The sequence below is a fragment of the Clarias gariepinus genome, chromosome 7, assembly GCF_024256425.1.
Source record: "Clarias gariepinus isolate MV-2021 ecotype Netherlands chromosome 7, CGAR_prim_01v2, whole genome shotgun sequence".
Taxonomy (NCBI): Eukaryota; Metazoa; Chordata; class Actinopteri; order Siluriformes; family Clariidae; genus Clarias; species Clarias gariepinus.
This window is the reverse complement of record NC_071106.1, coordinates 21,274,658-21,291,749: the sequence shown is the minus strand read 5'-3', so window position 1 is coordinate 21,291,749 and position 17,092 is coordinate 21,274,658. Positions and strand designations below refer to the sequence as shown.

Here is a 17,092-nt window from a genome sequence, read left to right as displayed (position 1 = left end):
TGACGAAATGAAAATATGATACGTTTTATTAAAATGACACCACGAGAAGACAGGCATGCATTACATTTATATGCCAGAATTTCACTTAATAATGAAAAACTGGAATTCCAGACCAAAGACAAGGTAGAGCGTTGGTTTGTGCTAATGGGGCAAAATTGGTGTTCACTAAAAAAAGAAACCTAATGCATTAACCTTTTACAAGTCCAAAAATTCTTCCTGAGTCAGATATTGTGTGTGTTCATGCATGTGTGTACTGTGAAGCAATCCGATGATCCAAGGGAAGGTTCAGAGGTCTCAAACACCAAATCCTTTTTGCTGTTTAGACAATATCCAAAAAACATTGTCAATAATACAAAAGAAAAGCTATTATGAGGTTCAGAGGATGTCACTCTCTTGTGCGACCTCTGGCAAGCACCAAGTCACCAAGCGTGTTTGTTTAGAAAGCTGCTTACATTTACAGCATTCAGGAAACATCACTCTGGAGACCTAACATGAATACGGCTGAAGTGTGTTCTCCCTCATGCTCTTCTTCTATTGCTTCCTGTCTGATTTAAATATTGTTCTATTATCCAATAATAATTTAAGCTGTCTATAATGAAGAGGATTTCCTACTGTACCTCTCATCTAAACCAACTGGGGTATGCAGAAAAGTGTACCAGAGGCTTTGTTACTAGGAAGGGTGGGTTTCCACTCTTCCCTAACCTTCTTCCTTTACATATAGAAAGTAGGCAGTAAGTATAGGATGTATCGCTCGAGGGGAATCGTTGAGTTAAGGATGATTTTTGATTCTCTCAGTAAAGGATGGCCTTAAACAGCTGCAAGATCATTACTTCATCTCATTTAACTGTGTAAAAATCATTTGAAATGATTTTTAAAGATCGTCTGGCACAATAATTGGCATTCCCTGCTTTAAGCTCTGACGTGTTGTAAATGGCAAGATTCTATGTCCACTTTACTGATCACTGTGGAAAAATGCACAAAAGCCCGTAATGCCACACTTTCATGACACACTGGCTAACTTTCATGGAAAAGACAAAAGCAAGTTCCAAAGAGCGAACCAGATCCACGGTGAACACATCGATGTGGCTGTACACAGCAGCTGTATATTTGGTTGTTAAACATTTCCCGGACTTCACACACATGCGAATGTGTTAGAGCAGTAGACAATAATACCATTACTAAAAAAAAAAAAAAAAATCACACTATTAAGAACATTACAATAAGTCTCCAGTAGGTTTGAGCCTGATCATATTAGTAAGAGTCTTCCATCTACTAGGATGAACAAGTGTATGTAGTACTTTTAGTCAAAATCAGTCAAAATCTTCTAGTTCCCATGCTGTACTATACGATGCTAAGTTTGACATTCAGATCACAAAATGTAGCTTTCCATGTTTCAGAGCATGTTTCAGGGAAAAAATAAGTTTAAATAGTTTTGACCTTTTGGACAAAATCATCGTGTGAAGCCTTTTGATTTTAGAAAAAAAAAAAAAAAATGAACATGAAATTGATGATGGCTTGCGTTCTGATCTAGGTATTTCCAAAAGTGCTGATTTGGTGGGATTTTCACAGATCTCTAGCGTCTGAAAAAAAAAAAAGAAAAAACAGCCAGTAAACACGGCAGTTCTCGGGGCGAAAATGCCTCGTTAATGCCAAAGGTCAGAGCAGAATGGCCAGAATGATTCAAGCTAATAGAACCCGATGAACCTTGAAGCAGAGGAGCTGTGACAGAAGAGAGCTACACCAGGTACTACTTCTGTCAGCTAATAACAGAAAACTCAGCTACAATTCACATAGACTCACCATACTTGAAAAACAGAGAATTGGAAAAACTTAAAAAAAAAAAAAAAAAAAGGATTCAGATCGAATTCCAGAATTTGGTTTAAAAAACATGAAGGCATGGATTCATCTTGCCTTGTATCAACAATTCACATTGGTGGAGGTGGTGTAATCATGCGAGGGATATTTTCTTGCTTTACTTTGGGACCTTTAGTACCATTAAATGCAGCACCCTGTTGAATCAATGCCATGAAGAATTAAGGCAGTTCTGAAGGTAACAGGGGGTCAATGGTGCACCTAATGAAGTGGCTTGTGAGTGTATACAGTTACATTCCCAATCGGACATTGTAATTTAATCACCCAAACATAATATATTCAGGCCAAGCTATCAATCAAAGCAGCAGAGAAAAGCTCAGAGCCAAGATGGCGGCATGAGTTTCAGCTGCCAGCGTCTCCATTTCTCTGATGTGAACTCACTGAGCATGGCAGTGCTAGCTTTCTCAGGTAACTCTTCTATTATTCAGGAGATAAAAATAATGCATATTAAAGACTTTTTGAAAGTCACAATATAAATAAAGCCACTGGTCTCATTTCAGTCCTATGAGAAGAGTGGAGAAAAATCGATCTGTTTTGAATATGAGACTGAAAGAAAAGCTTCACCAACAGGTTTGTTTTTGAGCCTGTCCTCTCACATATTTAGTCACTCAGCTACTGCTGGAGGACACACCATGCACGTTTTAATGACTAGGCAATTGTGTGTGGGAGCTCCCCATGAGGGCCACAACACACTCCTCTATATTTACAGCCCTACTTCCTGAGAACACGATCATTTGTTTACAGTTGACATTCAGGCCCTTATTCTCTCTACATGAGCCCGAGTCTGGAGAAATGCTCTGCTTAGAGAGTCGTGGAGAGGGACGAAGGACACTAATACGTCCATTATAGTTAATGTCATGTGATTTTAGGATATTTAGCCTGTTACTGTCTTTTATCGAAGAAGTATTCAAATCAGAAAGTCACTATTCCAGTGGACATCATTAAAACAGACATCTGGTCAAGTGTCCCATTTTTCAGCTGGCTGCGACAAAAAATGCTCTTTCTTTTTTAAGAGAAATAAATCCTAAAGCTATTCCCATTTCTAGTAGTAGGCACAAACACAACAAGCAAACTTTTACTACATAAACTGAAGAAGACTGAGCCTAAAGTCATGCTCACCCTTGAAATGTACTTCTTGCTAAATTGACATGACCAAAGTGGTATAAAAGGACTGGTGACAAAGAAATGTCTGTGGCTGCTTTCGGCTCCTTCTTCCCTAAATTAATCTTGGGGCACTCAATCAAGCCTGTACATGTTTTCTGTAGGCTGGGACTTCTTTTCTCCGCACCATTTACCTTCTACACAGACAAAGCTGGGTGCTAACTAAATATCTAAATCACCATCCATAAGGAAGTAAGGAAAAACAAAAAACAACAAAGACAAAAAAATTATAATAAAGTTAGACCACATAATGTAATCAAGCATGATTATATTATACTGCTTTTTTAAAATTATAATGGATTGGAGATATATTATATGAAATCCCATTCATGCTAATAATGTAGTACAGCACGTAAAAATAAAAGCACAAAGAACTGAAATTTATACTACAGCAACACCCATCAGGTCAGGTGCATTCTTGTCTCACTATCCTGTGATTCACAAACTCATTCGCTCAGTTAGCATTAAACAACATTCAAAGATTGTTTATTCATATATATGCTGTGCTATGATCATTCAGACGTATTCTCCATTACCAGAGAACAAATATCATGAATATGATTCACAGAAAATTAATTGTGCAAATGCAGATAGGCAACTGAGCTAGGCTCATTCATCGGCCCACAAGTTTCACACCCAAGGCCCAAAGGAGCTCTTATGGGACCATAGGGATTTGGTGAAAGGCAAGCACTTATCTTCTTTCTATCACTCTTGTTGTCTCTCTCTCCCTCTCTTTAAAGAGAGAGCAGAGGAAGTGCCACCTCAATACGGTGACATGTGGGTGGATGAGAGACATCATTAGCGCTACCTCCAGTTCAAAGGAGCTTATTACAGAGCAGATCTTTAAAAAAGGAGAGAGAGAGAGAGAGAGAGAGAGAGAGATTGAAAGGGTGCAAGATAAATCTTATTTCTCTCTGATAATTTAAAGAGCCTCTCCTGTTCAATCCTGAAGACTTTCATATTCTTCTTCCCTAACCTTTCTATAACCCACGCGGAAAAGAAGCTGACCCGAAAGATGTCCTGCTGACAGTTATTATAGAAACACATATATGGTTATTTCTGTGACACACAGTGCTATGTGACCTGCTGTCTGTGCCAGCACATGCAGATATACACTCTTGAAGTCACACATACTGTATACTCTCATTCCCACACACCACTGAGAGACAAAGGGCGTGAACCTCAAACCAAGTGATCTACATATCCCAGCCTATCTGTGTGGACACCTAGCAACAACAACGGCAACAGAAGTAGATTTTTTTTAAATAGTTACAAAAATAGTTTCACATAAGAGGGGGAAATTTTACATGAACCATTTCCAAATAGAAACACTTTATTAAGCATGTACACGAGGTAATTCGAAAAGTGATGCTTGACAGATATGTAGTCTATGGAAGAAACATATCACCCTCTCTCTCAAACACTCTCTCTCGCCTCTGTCTCTCTCTCTCTCTCCTATTGGTATGTGCCATTGGTAAGAACCCCCTTTGTCCTGAGTGGCTGTTTGAGCAGCACTCCTGTCATCACTCCCACAAAACACAGCTACTTATCTTGTCTTCTGCTCCACCCGAACATAAGGGCAGTGCTTCTATTTATAAGTATGTCTCAATCTCTGAGAAAATATTCCCATTGTGCACTTCATCAGCCCAGTGTCCACAACTGTATTGATATCAAATCAAAATACACTGCCTTGATTAACAGCACATCTACTGTTAACAGAGAACATCAATTGAGTTAAGAGACAGTTCTTATATGAAATAGAAAAAGGACATTGATGTGTCTGCACCTCTTGGTACAGAGGTTAGGTAACTGGTTGATCAATAATTTAAGAATATCAACAAATCCTGTCTGGTTTACTTTGTGAATTCCTTATGATGGACTTTATTTATATTTACAACATGAGCTGAAACATCAAAAGCTGTGTTAATAGAGCAGCCACTAAGTATGGATACGCACATTAAGTCTTGATGAAAGATTTACACCAGTGTACTTTTCACTCATCCCCCCCCCCCCCCACATCCCCTCATCCTGTGTGAGAGGAAAAAATGATGTTAAACAGACCACTGAGTGTTAACACCATGAGGCAGGAGAGTGGGCAAGCTAGTTATACAGCCCTTATGGGGAAACGCTATAAATCTGTCCACAGTGTGGGTATGTATAACCATTTCAATTTAAACACTGTACAAACACAGTATCCTTACTCATATGTGTAAATTATATTGTATATAAATAGTACACTGTGTGGAAAATATATCATTTTTATGCTGCAATGCTGGAACGTGTGCAATTTGCTGGATATACTGCCCCATCAGCACACTGCAGTATTTCATCTCCCCTTCTCCTATAATCCTGTGTTAGACTGGGTGTGGTGTTTAACAGACCCTAAAATGGACAGTGTGTATTGCCCTTGTCTAAAAAAGCTCATTTTAATCTACATATTGACTGTAGGACTGTGTGATCAACTTGCTAATAAGGGAATCACTGTGCTAATCCCATCATGTCCCTCACACCCACAAACACAAATTTAGAATATACTGTATTAAGCTATGTAGAAATCAGTTGATTAAACAGATCCATGTGCTAACTTAGCTACAGACAGTTTTTTCTTTGTTAAAGAGAAAGATGAGGTCTGCACTGATGGAATGGGTACCAGTTATGTAATGGTGAAATACTGCAAGCCTATATGCTGCTGCCAGTTCTGTGAATTATTCCTCACTGTACTTTCTGCCCCCTCCCTACCCCACTCTCAATCCAAAAATGGGATTTTTCCTTTCCTTTTACGACTTTCCTTACGGTCTACTTTTATTCATCTACTGTCCGCCATTTCCTGTAAAGTGCACACCCTTTTCTTCTGCTGGTGCAATTCTGATTACTTTTACTGGTGTTTTTAGATATACATATTTTTTAAATGAACCAAACTCAGTGCGGATAAAGTAGACCAACAAAAAAGGTACTATGTCCTTTTTCCAATCACCTACAGTGCTGTCACTAAGAATACCAAGACTGGTAACCTGTAACAAAAGCATGAAATTACTTTTCAATCAGGAGCTGACCTTCACTCCTTTATTGGTCTTACCACATTGCTGTGTATTGTTTGCTTAATAATCTTCCAAATTCCTTAGAAAGAAAGTGCTGCCCAATGTGCCAGATATCACATACTGGATAGTAAACAAACCTGAGTGGCAGTATGTGTCATGTTCAGCTTGTGGCACATTAAAACCGCCAAGTCCACTTTAAACGCTTAACCCTGGTTATGCTCTGGTATTGGATAATTACCCAAAATAAGCTCTTAATAACCTGGAACGTTCTTATTGTTTTTACACAGTAGTCTGTGTAGGATAAGATATTAGCTATTTGTAGGCTGTCTATCAAAACAAGTTTCCTGTTCACATAGTCCCCATTGGTATGTTGGTAGTATTTCATATGACAATGATGAATAATCATACATTTTACTACCTGCAATGCAACTTTGACAGCAAAGGTTGCATCTAGGGCTAAAATGATTCCTCGAGAAACTCAAGTAATTCAATTACAAAAATGATCGAGGCAAAATCTTCTGCCTCGAAGCTTCTTTTAATTAGTTTTAAAAGCTTGCTTTATGTGTTTGCGCAATTATTTGTTGACAGCGCGCTTTTGACACTGCGCTTCCGGATGCAAGCCGCCTGTACACACCGAAGAAGAAGAAGCGATTACGTCACCCACAAAGCGGAAGGAGACGCAAACAGTTAGCTGTGTATTGATTTAAGGGAGCGCTCTGTTGCGGGATGCAAAATGGAAGGGAGTTATAAAAATTTCAGCGAGCCAAGAGAAAAAGAAACCAGCAAGAGAAAACGATAGAAATTGTCAGTAAAGGCTTATGTTATGCATGAGCTGTAAATTTAGAAACTTTTAGCTCTGAAAGTTAAGTTGCACAACCTAGTGTTTTTGTATAATTATTTATTTTAATGTGTGCCTTAGTTTTTTTGATACTTAAAGTCATTTAAAATACCTCTTTTTAATCTTTTAACCTCTTTTTAATTTTTTGCATCTGAGAAAAGGCTTTAAAATAAAGAATGTTTGGCACTGTAATGCACTTAATTATTCTCAGTCAACTTTAAGCCTTTCCTTGTATTGCGAATAATGACAATGTTTATTTTTGATAAAATGCTGTATGCATTTAAAAAAATAAAAGTAGATTTTTCTAAAAAGAAAAACAATTTATCTTTGTTTCTCTTATATATTTCTGTTTAAGTATGTGACAAATAAAATTTGAATTTGAATTTGAATTAAGCAAAAGTACATTTTATCTGATTACTTGGTTAAATTTTTGGTTGAATACTCCATTACGGTTGTTACAGCTATACAAAGTATAAACAAGAATTAAAAAGCAGTTCTCTCACAATATTTTTATTACTTAACGTGCAAATAAATTTTCACAAGTTGCCCCTAAACCAAAGAGGAACTATTCCACTGTGTTGAAAAGTTCCTCCAAATAACTGGCAGTTACAATCAGAATACAATGGAGAGTATAAGTTTAAAAAATAATTAAAAAGAGTCAAACTAACACCTCTCTTTGGTAATGTAGTTTATTGAATATCTTTACTAGCTAACTCACAGCTGGCCAGCCACATCCCCTACAACCCACAAACTGCATTTCCCACCTACTAAATGCTTTACTAGCTTTTTCAGAAGGAGGTATAAATCATCCATTATTGACATTAGACCACCTCTACTGCTCCCCCATACACATTTTGCATGCATGTCATCCCCCAGCTATACAGCAGCCATTCTCATTTCCATGACAACAGATAAGAGCCTGGGGGTAGTAAAGCTGGAAGCAGAGATTGGATATACAGTGCAAGTAGGAAAAAAGATAAATAGGCTGAGATGGCACACCCTCAGCACTATCCCAAAGCCTGAGCAAGCTGCTTGAGCAGCAGGTACTGTCTACTTTTATTCATCTACTGTCCGCCATTTTCTGTAAAGTGCACACCTTTTTCTTCTGCTGGGGCAATTCTGATTACTTTTACTGGTGTTTTTAGATATAAATATTTTCAAAATAACCCAAACTCAGTGCGGATAAAATAGTAGACCAACAAAAAAGGTACTATGTCCTTTTTCCGTTCATACTCTTCACACACACCTTTACTCATTTGCATTATGGGCCAGAGGCCAAGGTTCTGTGTATTTGCTTATAGTGGCTGAAGCACATGTTAAGCAAACCACAACACAGACTTTTAGTCTTTTAGTGAGACCTTCCAAAGTGGTCTCAGTTTGGATGATTTCTGAGGGGACGGAGTTTATCTGGAGTGTTCACATGTCCAAAAAATGCTGACTTATCACTCCGTGTTCACTTTGAGGGCTGAATGCAATCAAATGTGAAAACACCCTTTGTGGAGCGGACTGGTTTTTAACATGCAAAAATAAAGAAGTGAAGAGGCAGAAAGCAGAAATGCTCCATCTTGGCCATCTTTGTGGTTTTCAAACAGAACAATGGCTTAGAGTAGGCATTAGTTATACATACTTATACACACATAGTTTTTAGTCAAGTAATTAGGCTTCAATTAGTCTTAGTTTATGTCAGTCTAAAACCCAGGATGCGTGCATATCCATTTTAATATAATGTTAAGTAGCCTGAGTAAATTTAACTTAATTATGCGTAATTTACTCTGTGTGTGTGTGTGTGTGTGTGTGTGTGTGTGTGTGTGTACTGTATGTGTACACAGGCAAGCTTCCCTGGGGTTAAGAGCCACTGGGAGCCAGCTGACACAAGGTCTAAATTACCACCACACACACGCTCTCCAGGTAAATGTAACCGACACACACGTAACAAAACACAATCACAACTGGCTGCAATTAACGCCCTTCAAACACCCCCATGCAGCACATCTACAGCAGCGCACATATAACACCAGCTAACAGGTGCCGTCAACACCCACATGCAAACCTGTTATTTACACTTCACTGTGTGGCACACGAGCACTACAAAGGGTGTACTTACATTATCTTGGGCTATTTTGACACTCTCAAAAAGCCTTATAACCCAAAAATTACCTAATATAAAGATAAATTTCCACAGCTCTCAAAAAAAAAAAGATTTATTTGTCTCGAGGTTGATCAGACACCACACAAGTCACATATCGCAGATGTAAATCTGAGCAGGAGCGATGGACAGACGGCCTCCTCAATAAAGAAAGCACTTTGTGTGGGATTGGTTTGAGATCTGCTTATGCCGCCCAACACAAACACTTCAATAAAACAAAGGAGCCTTGTATTGCCAAAAGAATGTGGACCAACAGAGAGAAAGCACATGGTAAACGGACCCTTCATCTAAAAGAGTGAGAAGGCCAGGAACATTTTCCTCGCAAATAAACTTACAGCCCATGATTGACAAGTAGTCTAATTTGATTTGAGGAACGAGTATATAAGGATAAATTTATATACTAATTGTAATCATTGGTGATTACTAGAGCTGTGAATCATAGCTAGGTTGTCGAATCAATTTGATTTCATGTTGGGTATTGTAATTTCTGATTCGAATCAGTTCGCTAGCACTAATATTTATTGTTGGCTCGAGCAGCTATATTTCTTTCAGGTTTTAAAATATTAAAATTCTGTGTAACGTGTGCTGTCGATTGTTTAAATGTCATGCCTCATACATACAATGCGATAATCCTTTTTCGCAACCATCTTCCGCTCTAAAATCAAAACACAAGAATTTATGAAAGATGAAAGCAGGTTGTATTTTCTTTAAAAGCTGTAGTATATTTTTAGGAAACTTGTTTAGACAGTTTAACATTTGCAAGATTACCTAAATAATTTTAAAAATGTGAATCAATTCATTGAATTTACCACCAAAAGACTGAATATATTTTACAATTAATTTTATTGCACAGCTATAGCGATCAATAAATAACGTACAACAAGACATTAATAGCTACGATTCTACAAAGCAGCAGCAAAAAAATTCTCACCAAAAGCTTTAATAATCTGCTAGAATAAAAAAAAATTTTATTCAAATATTTTTACAGATCATGGAAGCTATTTTTACTGCTGGCACAGCTACGTAAATATCCACGTTTATCTATATTAATCACACATCACTCTGCTGTTGAGGAAGCACCGTAACTGTACATGTTTTGCATCCCTGGGTAAAACTGTTCTTCATGCAAAGTAAATGCAAAAGACCAGGTAGATCTGACAATACATACACGCACACGTGTACACGCACATAAACACACACCTCTTTGTAGTTATATTAGTGAATGAGAATCCCTCCCAACATGCTGTACTGTACATAACAGACAAACAAATGCAAACCATCAGGAGTATGTGTTTTTAAAAGTTCAATCAGCAGTGAGTTACTGGTGTTAATCCGCATTCCAGAGTGAGGGCAAAGAGAAAGAAAGAGGGAATGAATGTCATGCGAAAAAAGGTCTCGCAAGTTTAAGGATATCGCAACAAGGCTCTGGGAACCAAACACATCAGAGGCATTTGTTCTTCTTTAGATTAATTTATTCCAATTATGTCAACTGGGGTGTACATGAAACCCCCTGATTTAGAGGTTGGGTGGAAAAAGGAGTGAAACAAAGACATAACATGCTAAAGTTCACCAAGGCTTTTTTGGACAGCACTCCAGTCTTTCACAACAACTGGATGTTTTATGAGGCAACTGCTTCCTTCTCTGTTTCTGCACAATGACTCACAATTTCTTCTCCTCTTACACACCCATGATCAGACACAGAAACCAGTCACTGAAGTGCACTTACTGCAGCAACATGCTACTGTGCTACTTTCTCCGTTATCATGGCTGCGGTTACTGACATGCTGACTTCTGGGAAAAAAACACTTCCTTATAGAGGAGAAACAGAAAGAGTAATGGTAACCATCTACGATGACCATCTGCGTAAATATAAACAGCCTTTACATGTGCAGGCATTTTCTGTTTGTTCACCGTTCACAGATTTCCCTGAAGAAACTGAGATAGGGGAAATGAGAAATTACTATGTCTTAGACAAATCACCATTTCCCCACATGACTCTAGACATTCTTTAGTCATTCCTTAATCCCACAGTTATAATCATCCTTCTGACAGAAAATAGTGTGGAGTCTATAATCTTATCAATTGAAAACACGTTGTGTAATCAAAAACATAAAATAAGAAAGGAGAACAGAAACTAGACAACAGTACGTCATTACAATGTGCTATTGAGATCTACTAGCTAATTAGGTTACCTGCAGTTAGCATATGAGTTAGTCAGTCAACAGAGTCACCTAAACCAAGGACAGGGAAGAGAAATAAATATTAAGCCATAACTTTTTTTTTTTAATATTAAGATATTCATTTCAATACATAACCAAGGTAGTGTTACATTTATTAACCAGCACTCTGTATGCAAATAAAAGTATTGCAATACATGCTCGCATGTATGTTAAAACTGTACAGAGCTCTTCATGACATGAACCATCAAAAAAAAAAAAAAACAATGACCAATAAAGATTGTTATAAATACTTGTGTGCTCTAGTATGTGAGCAGATAAACTTAAAAGTTCATTCCAGTACAAACATTACCCAGACTAATTTTAGCCTTAAAGACAGAGCCATAACCTAACCTATATCTTGCTGACAATATACAGTACCAGGCATTTGGACAAATTTTACCACCCAAAATCATTAGCATCCAGGGCCATGGCTGTTGCCAGATAACCGGGTTACAATACTTAGCCCATTTTATTATAGAGGAACACCAAAGCTTTTCAATGCAGGCTTTCTGTCCTCAATGCCTTTTATTTAAGAATAGGCTTCAAGTAGAAGTGCTTTCACATAACATATCCCCAAGACTGTCATGCTATTGACCTCCAAAGCCAATTTAATTATCCCAAAAGCCTCAGTCTGCCCAGCTGTCATTCAAGTGGCAGGCATCTGCATTTAAGCTAACAATGCCTTGTGACACTGCACAAGCAAGTACAAACACTGTGTTTAGATTTTGAATTGTGTAATGTTTGACAGTGGTTTCTTTAAGATTAATAGAAGCTTTCCTACTGAAGAAATGGACAAGAATCCAAGATTAATAAAATTTTTTACACAGACTTATTATGGTTTTATACATTATATTCATGGACTCTACCTACAGTAACTTAGTTTTGTGTTCACTATACTTTACCATTTTTGCCCCCCCCCCATTTCACTCCAACATTTTATGTGCATGTTTTTTTAGATTTATGTTTTTTATATTTTGTTTATTATATTATATTTTATTATATTATATTTCTAGCACATGACCCATGACGTCCACTCCACTTATATCCAATGGCGTGCAAATGAATGCTAGACGAACACCTGGGTCCTCCTCAGAGCCTGAGCTGCTTCAATTAACCCAAAGCACAACAGGCCGGGTGTTTAAAACACACACACATAATGTACAAGCTGCTTTATGAAAATAAACACTTGAAATTCTAGTCCACTCTTGTGAATGGGCAACACAGTTCAGCTTTCAAAAGGCAGAACATCTATAAGGTCTACCTTACCAGCAAAGGAGACATAGATGACAAAGCAGAAAAAGCCTTAATTGCATATTAGATAGCGTTCGATTCTGGAATATGATGATTTGACATTTGATTTTCCCATGGAGGCAGTGGTAATAATACAAGGAATATACTGTGTATAATAATGAGTTTTAAACCCCCAAGGATTGATGTATGGAATGTGGAAATAATAATTATGTAGAAACGTACAGACAGCGAAAAGTGTGTGTGTGTGTGTCTAAGTATGTGATTTTGTGTGTGTGTGTGTGTGTGTGTGTGAGAGAGAGAGAGAGAGAGAGAGAGAGAGAGAGAGAGAGAGAGAAACACCAAGTTACAAGTTAAACACCCATGACCCATGCTGGGCTAATAAAGCAAATGGATGCCATGCTGCCTGAAGAAATGCACCATAATCACAGGGTTTTAAAAACATGACTGCCTCGCTGTGGCATACGCGCACGCACGTCACATGAACAATGGTCCTCCCTACTGAAACAACCAGGTTGCACATCACCACATCTCTTTTCTCGACTTGTCACTTACATCCAAACTAGTATGCAAAAATTGACTGCATGTTCAATCACATGCCCTAGACAGCATATCCTCAGAGATATTACATTACAATTCTCATTCCACATCACTGTCATTTTCACATCAGCCAGACTCACGAGCCTCCTTTGGATTTATAATGCATTTCACCTAATTATTGAAACATTTATAAGAAAAGTATATATAGCATTTAATTTTCTGGTGCTTTTATGAAAAAGTCAGAAATTTCTTATAGCATTTAAAATAGAGAAATAATTTCCCCAGTAACAACAGACTTACCAAAGCACTGACACTGCACTGACATACTCACAATATTTACACTATAATGATTTTCTCTTATATTGCAGTAACCATACAGTATTGTACAACCATTTTGTCTATTATTTTACTGTTAAAACACAGTCACCCACATGAAAAATCATGAATTCAATCTTAACATGACGGGGTATTTTTTTTTTTCACTTAATCTCTCTCTCTTTTATCCATGTTGGTTTTGATCAGTGATGTTTAAAGAATGAGTTCCAAATATGTTTTTCAAAAAAATTTTCTTTTGAAAAAAAAAAAAAAAAACATTATTGCTCATTATTTGCAACGAATGCGAGGATCTTATGCTGCATGTTAGACGCCTTATTATTTTTTAAAAGACATCATTTTTTATTAGAATCTTGTTAAAAATCTCAGTCTCGGAGTGAAACCCCTCCCTGACGCCATGACCGTGCTCGACACGCAGCGATGAGGACATTTACTCTCCTCTCGTTCTTTCCCACAATTCCGAACACGGAAAGACCCGACAAGCCGAACACAGCCGAAGAGAGTCGAAGGAGCACGAAAACGACGAGGCGCTACTGGGCGCTGTCCACCAGCCAAAGCGCCTGAAATTCGCCTATTCACTAAAGCCGCCCTTTTTCACACGCCAACAAAAATGATCATGTGAACTCCCCTAAATGACCCTCCACTAAATACAGTCGTGTCGTGAAAGCACAATCATGTAAAAAGAGTAGGCAAAGCCCACAGGCTATTTCCCCCGGTGTAGGCTATCACTGGGAAATGGCAGCTTCGCGCGAACCTTGACAATCCAGATTAAAAAAGGGAACACTATAGTTGCCTTATTCCTTGTATTTCAACAATAGCCTACTAAAAACGCTTTACTCTGGCCCATAAACATGGACAATGATACATTTTGCGAGCCCATAATCAGTTTATTGCAGCAGTCTACTAAAACGTGTTGACAGCGTTGAGGTGGGGAGGGTGATGGAGACAGGAGAGATGGACATAGTGAGATGGAGACGAGAGAAATAGAGGGATGGAGACGGACTGGGGGAAAATGCGATAACATAACCTCAAAGTCTCCGCAGCGTTTATAATTTAACGGTCGGCTTGTTTATTTAACCGTTTCTCCTTTTTTAAATGTCCGCTCGAAAACAGAAACGGTTAAAGAAACAAATTCGGGTGTTGCCACCACCCCAGCCCCCCACACCCAAAACATGCTCATTCTACCCCGCTGAGACAGGGCCTGAGCCTGCAGCATTATGTCGAGGACTGATGCGCCATGATAGACCGAATAAAAATCACAGGGGGTCACTGGGACCTGTAACTGCCAGATGTTACACCTATATCCAGCTTTATTAGGGAAAATAAAATCAAGAAACGCGACATGCATCTATAATGCCGCACTGAAAGTCGCAGCGCTACAAGGCGCCGCTTACTGGCTCCATTTCACCAAGCCCGAGAACAGGGCGAGCGGATAGGTAAGGAAAATTAATTGCCATCGAGATTCATTAGCATAGAGAAAGAATACATTCTGGCCAAACCGCCATCAAGATGGCTGCACGATCACTCTCAATGAACCGGGCTTTCAGCACCATATCCGTGAACAGCACGTCCACGGTCATTAAAACCGCAACGCTCGGGCGTTCGAGTTAAAATGGATCATGGCACAGCTACCCTGTAGCATCATCCCCTTAGCTACATGAAAAAAAAAAATGGCGGAGCTGAGGATTCGCCATCGGGCACCAAGTGTGAGCGCGAGTGTTCACTAAACATTAACCAAGAAACCGTCGCGTTTAGAAACCGAGGCACTTACTTCATCTGTTTGACGATGGTGCTTTTCCCGGACTCGCCAGCCCCTGCAGACACAAAAGACACAAGGGAATGAGATCGTCTGCTGTCATGGAAATCCAGCACGATTTTTTGCTTTAGAAATTTAAAACAAGACATCAACATTTTCTAGGCTGCTTGTCTATTATCTACCCATCTCCTATCTATCTGGTGGTTAGTGATAATGTCCACTCCCTGGGAAGCGGTGCTTTCATTACCTAGCAGGAGCAGTTTCACATCCTTGGCCGCAGTGATTCCGTCCTCCTTCAGGTTCTTCTCGATCGCTTTGCTCCTGTCCAAAGCCGCTCTCTCCTCGGCGCTCAGTGTACATCCCATGACTAGACCAACCTCGGCTCTTCGTCTGCTCCAAAACAGTGAAAAGGTGCGGCGGAAATAGCGAGCAAGCCGTGTTCCCCCCTTCGAAAGGCTACCTCTTCTTCCCTGTCCCTCTCCTAGGCTGTCTCTCTCTCTTTCTCTTTCTCTCTCACTCACTCTTTCTCTCTCTCTCTCTCTCTCTCTCGGCGACTACAGCTAGAGCATTAAATCCCACTAGCAACGGTGTAAGATAACGAATCGGAAATGAGAGCTTGTGTCCGTCTCTCTGAGGTTTGTCTTCGAAATTTCGGTACGTTCCTGGGTTTGTCAGATAAACGGGGAACTCTCTGGATTCTTAGCGTTTTTCGTTACTGGGCGGCGGCAACAGGAACGAGAGCTCGCATCGTTCGGCTTGCTCACAAATGGAGGTTCGGCGTCGGAGAGAGCGCGCGCGTCGCCGGGCTCTCCACTCTCGCGCGAGCGCGCTGACGTCATGCGCCGGAGGGCGCGAGCGAGCGAGCGTGCTGGCTGGTGTAGTCGCGCGCGCGGCGTTAAGCCGCCTACAAAATGGATTTATGACACGGAGGACATGCAAACGGAATCCTGTTTTCCTAATGCAAATGAGTAAGCCGCTGTATTATGGTGGACTTGCAAACGCCATAGAGCAAAAATAACAAGTGTGGTCAGTGAAGGCCGCTGGTTCACAGAAAAAGAGTTAGGTGTGGTCGCTAGCCTGGCGTGTATCACCGCTCTTTGCACAACATCAATGTGCAAAGAGCTGAAATGACAAAATCGTCAGCCTAAATTCGACAGCTGGCCATCTTCCTCAAGTCATCTCGTATGGACAAAATCAAGTATGGTGTGTTTCTAAGATGTCGACAACGTTTGTTTCATCACTAGGAGGCTGTAGAATGTAACACATTTCACGTGATGCAGACACGCATTTAGCACCTCAAAGCACTGGAGGAAGGGACTTCCTGTTGCACAGTCTATTAGTGCAATTACTGAGAATGCAAGGAAATTACATCTTCACCGCCAAACTGGACCTTCAACAGTATCCTGACCCTAAAACCCAAATGAAAACACTTAATTGTCTTACTAGATTTTCATGTTTTCTCAAGCGAGACACTTAATGTCTGTATGACACGGTTAATCAAAACACAGACTATTTAAATTCTAGATTTTGTAGGAGTATGTAAACAAAATAAATAAGGGCTGAGTAATATGAGCACAGGAAGGAACACTGAGAGGCATGTAAAATAATCCCTTGAAAAGCAATCACGAAGTGGTGGTCATATTTTTATGTTAATATGTAAACTAAAATAACCTTGTGACTATGCATGATAAACAATTGAAATACTCCATAATTATATTAAAAGAAATGCTAACCGGAAGGTTTTGTTTACTCTGAGAAAAAAGCTATTTTGCTAGGCCGTAGGGTCAGGTCTTGACTGTCTAAAAGCAGATGTCATGAAAAACGATAGTTCTAGCATAAAGTTAAGCAGCTTAAAAGACCCATCTCACAATCCTGGTGGGAGTGTTAGATATGGAAAAGCCAGAGAGCACAGTGAGACTGGAAAGAGCTGATTGAATACAC

At 39.3% G+C, this 17,092-nt stretch overlaps 1 protein-coding gene across 3 annotated transcripts in view; it reads right to left on the bottom strand.

Annotated features, from left to right (window-relative positions):
* The window catches only part of gnao1a (guanine nucleotide binding protein (G protein), alpha activating activity polypeptide O, a), an 81,454-nt gene extending 64,603 nt beyond the window's left edge, over positions 1 to 16,851 (bottom strand). For 2 of the 3 annotated variants that reach the window (XM_053499708.1, XM_053499707.1), the window contains exons 1-2: positions 15,399 to 16,839; positions 15,167 to 15,209 (exon numbers count right to left, since the gene is read on the bottom strand). In XM_053499708.1, the coding sequence (XP_053355683.1) occupies positions 15,167 to 15,209; positions 15,399 to 15,516 (161 nt within the window). In that variant the 5' untranslated portion in view covers positions 15,517 to 16,839. Of the gene's footprint in view, positions 1 to 15,166; positions 15,210 to 15,398 lie in introns of all 3 variants that reach the window. The other variant, XM_053499709.1, reaches the window with a different exon arrangement.
* Between the last annotated feature and the right edge of the window lie 241 nt (positions 16,852 to 17,092).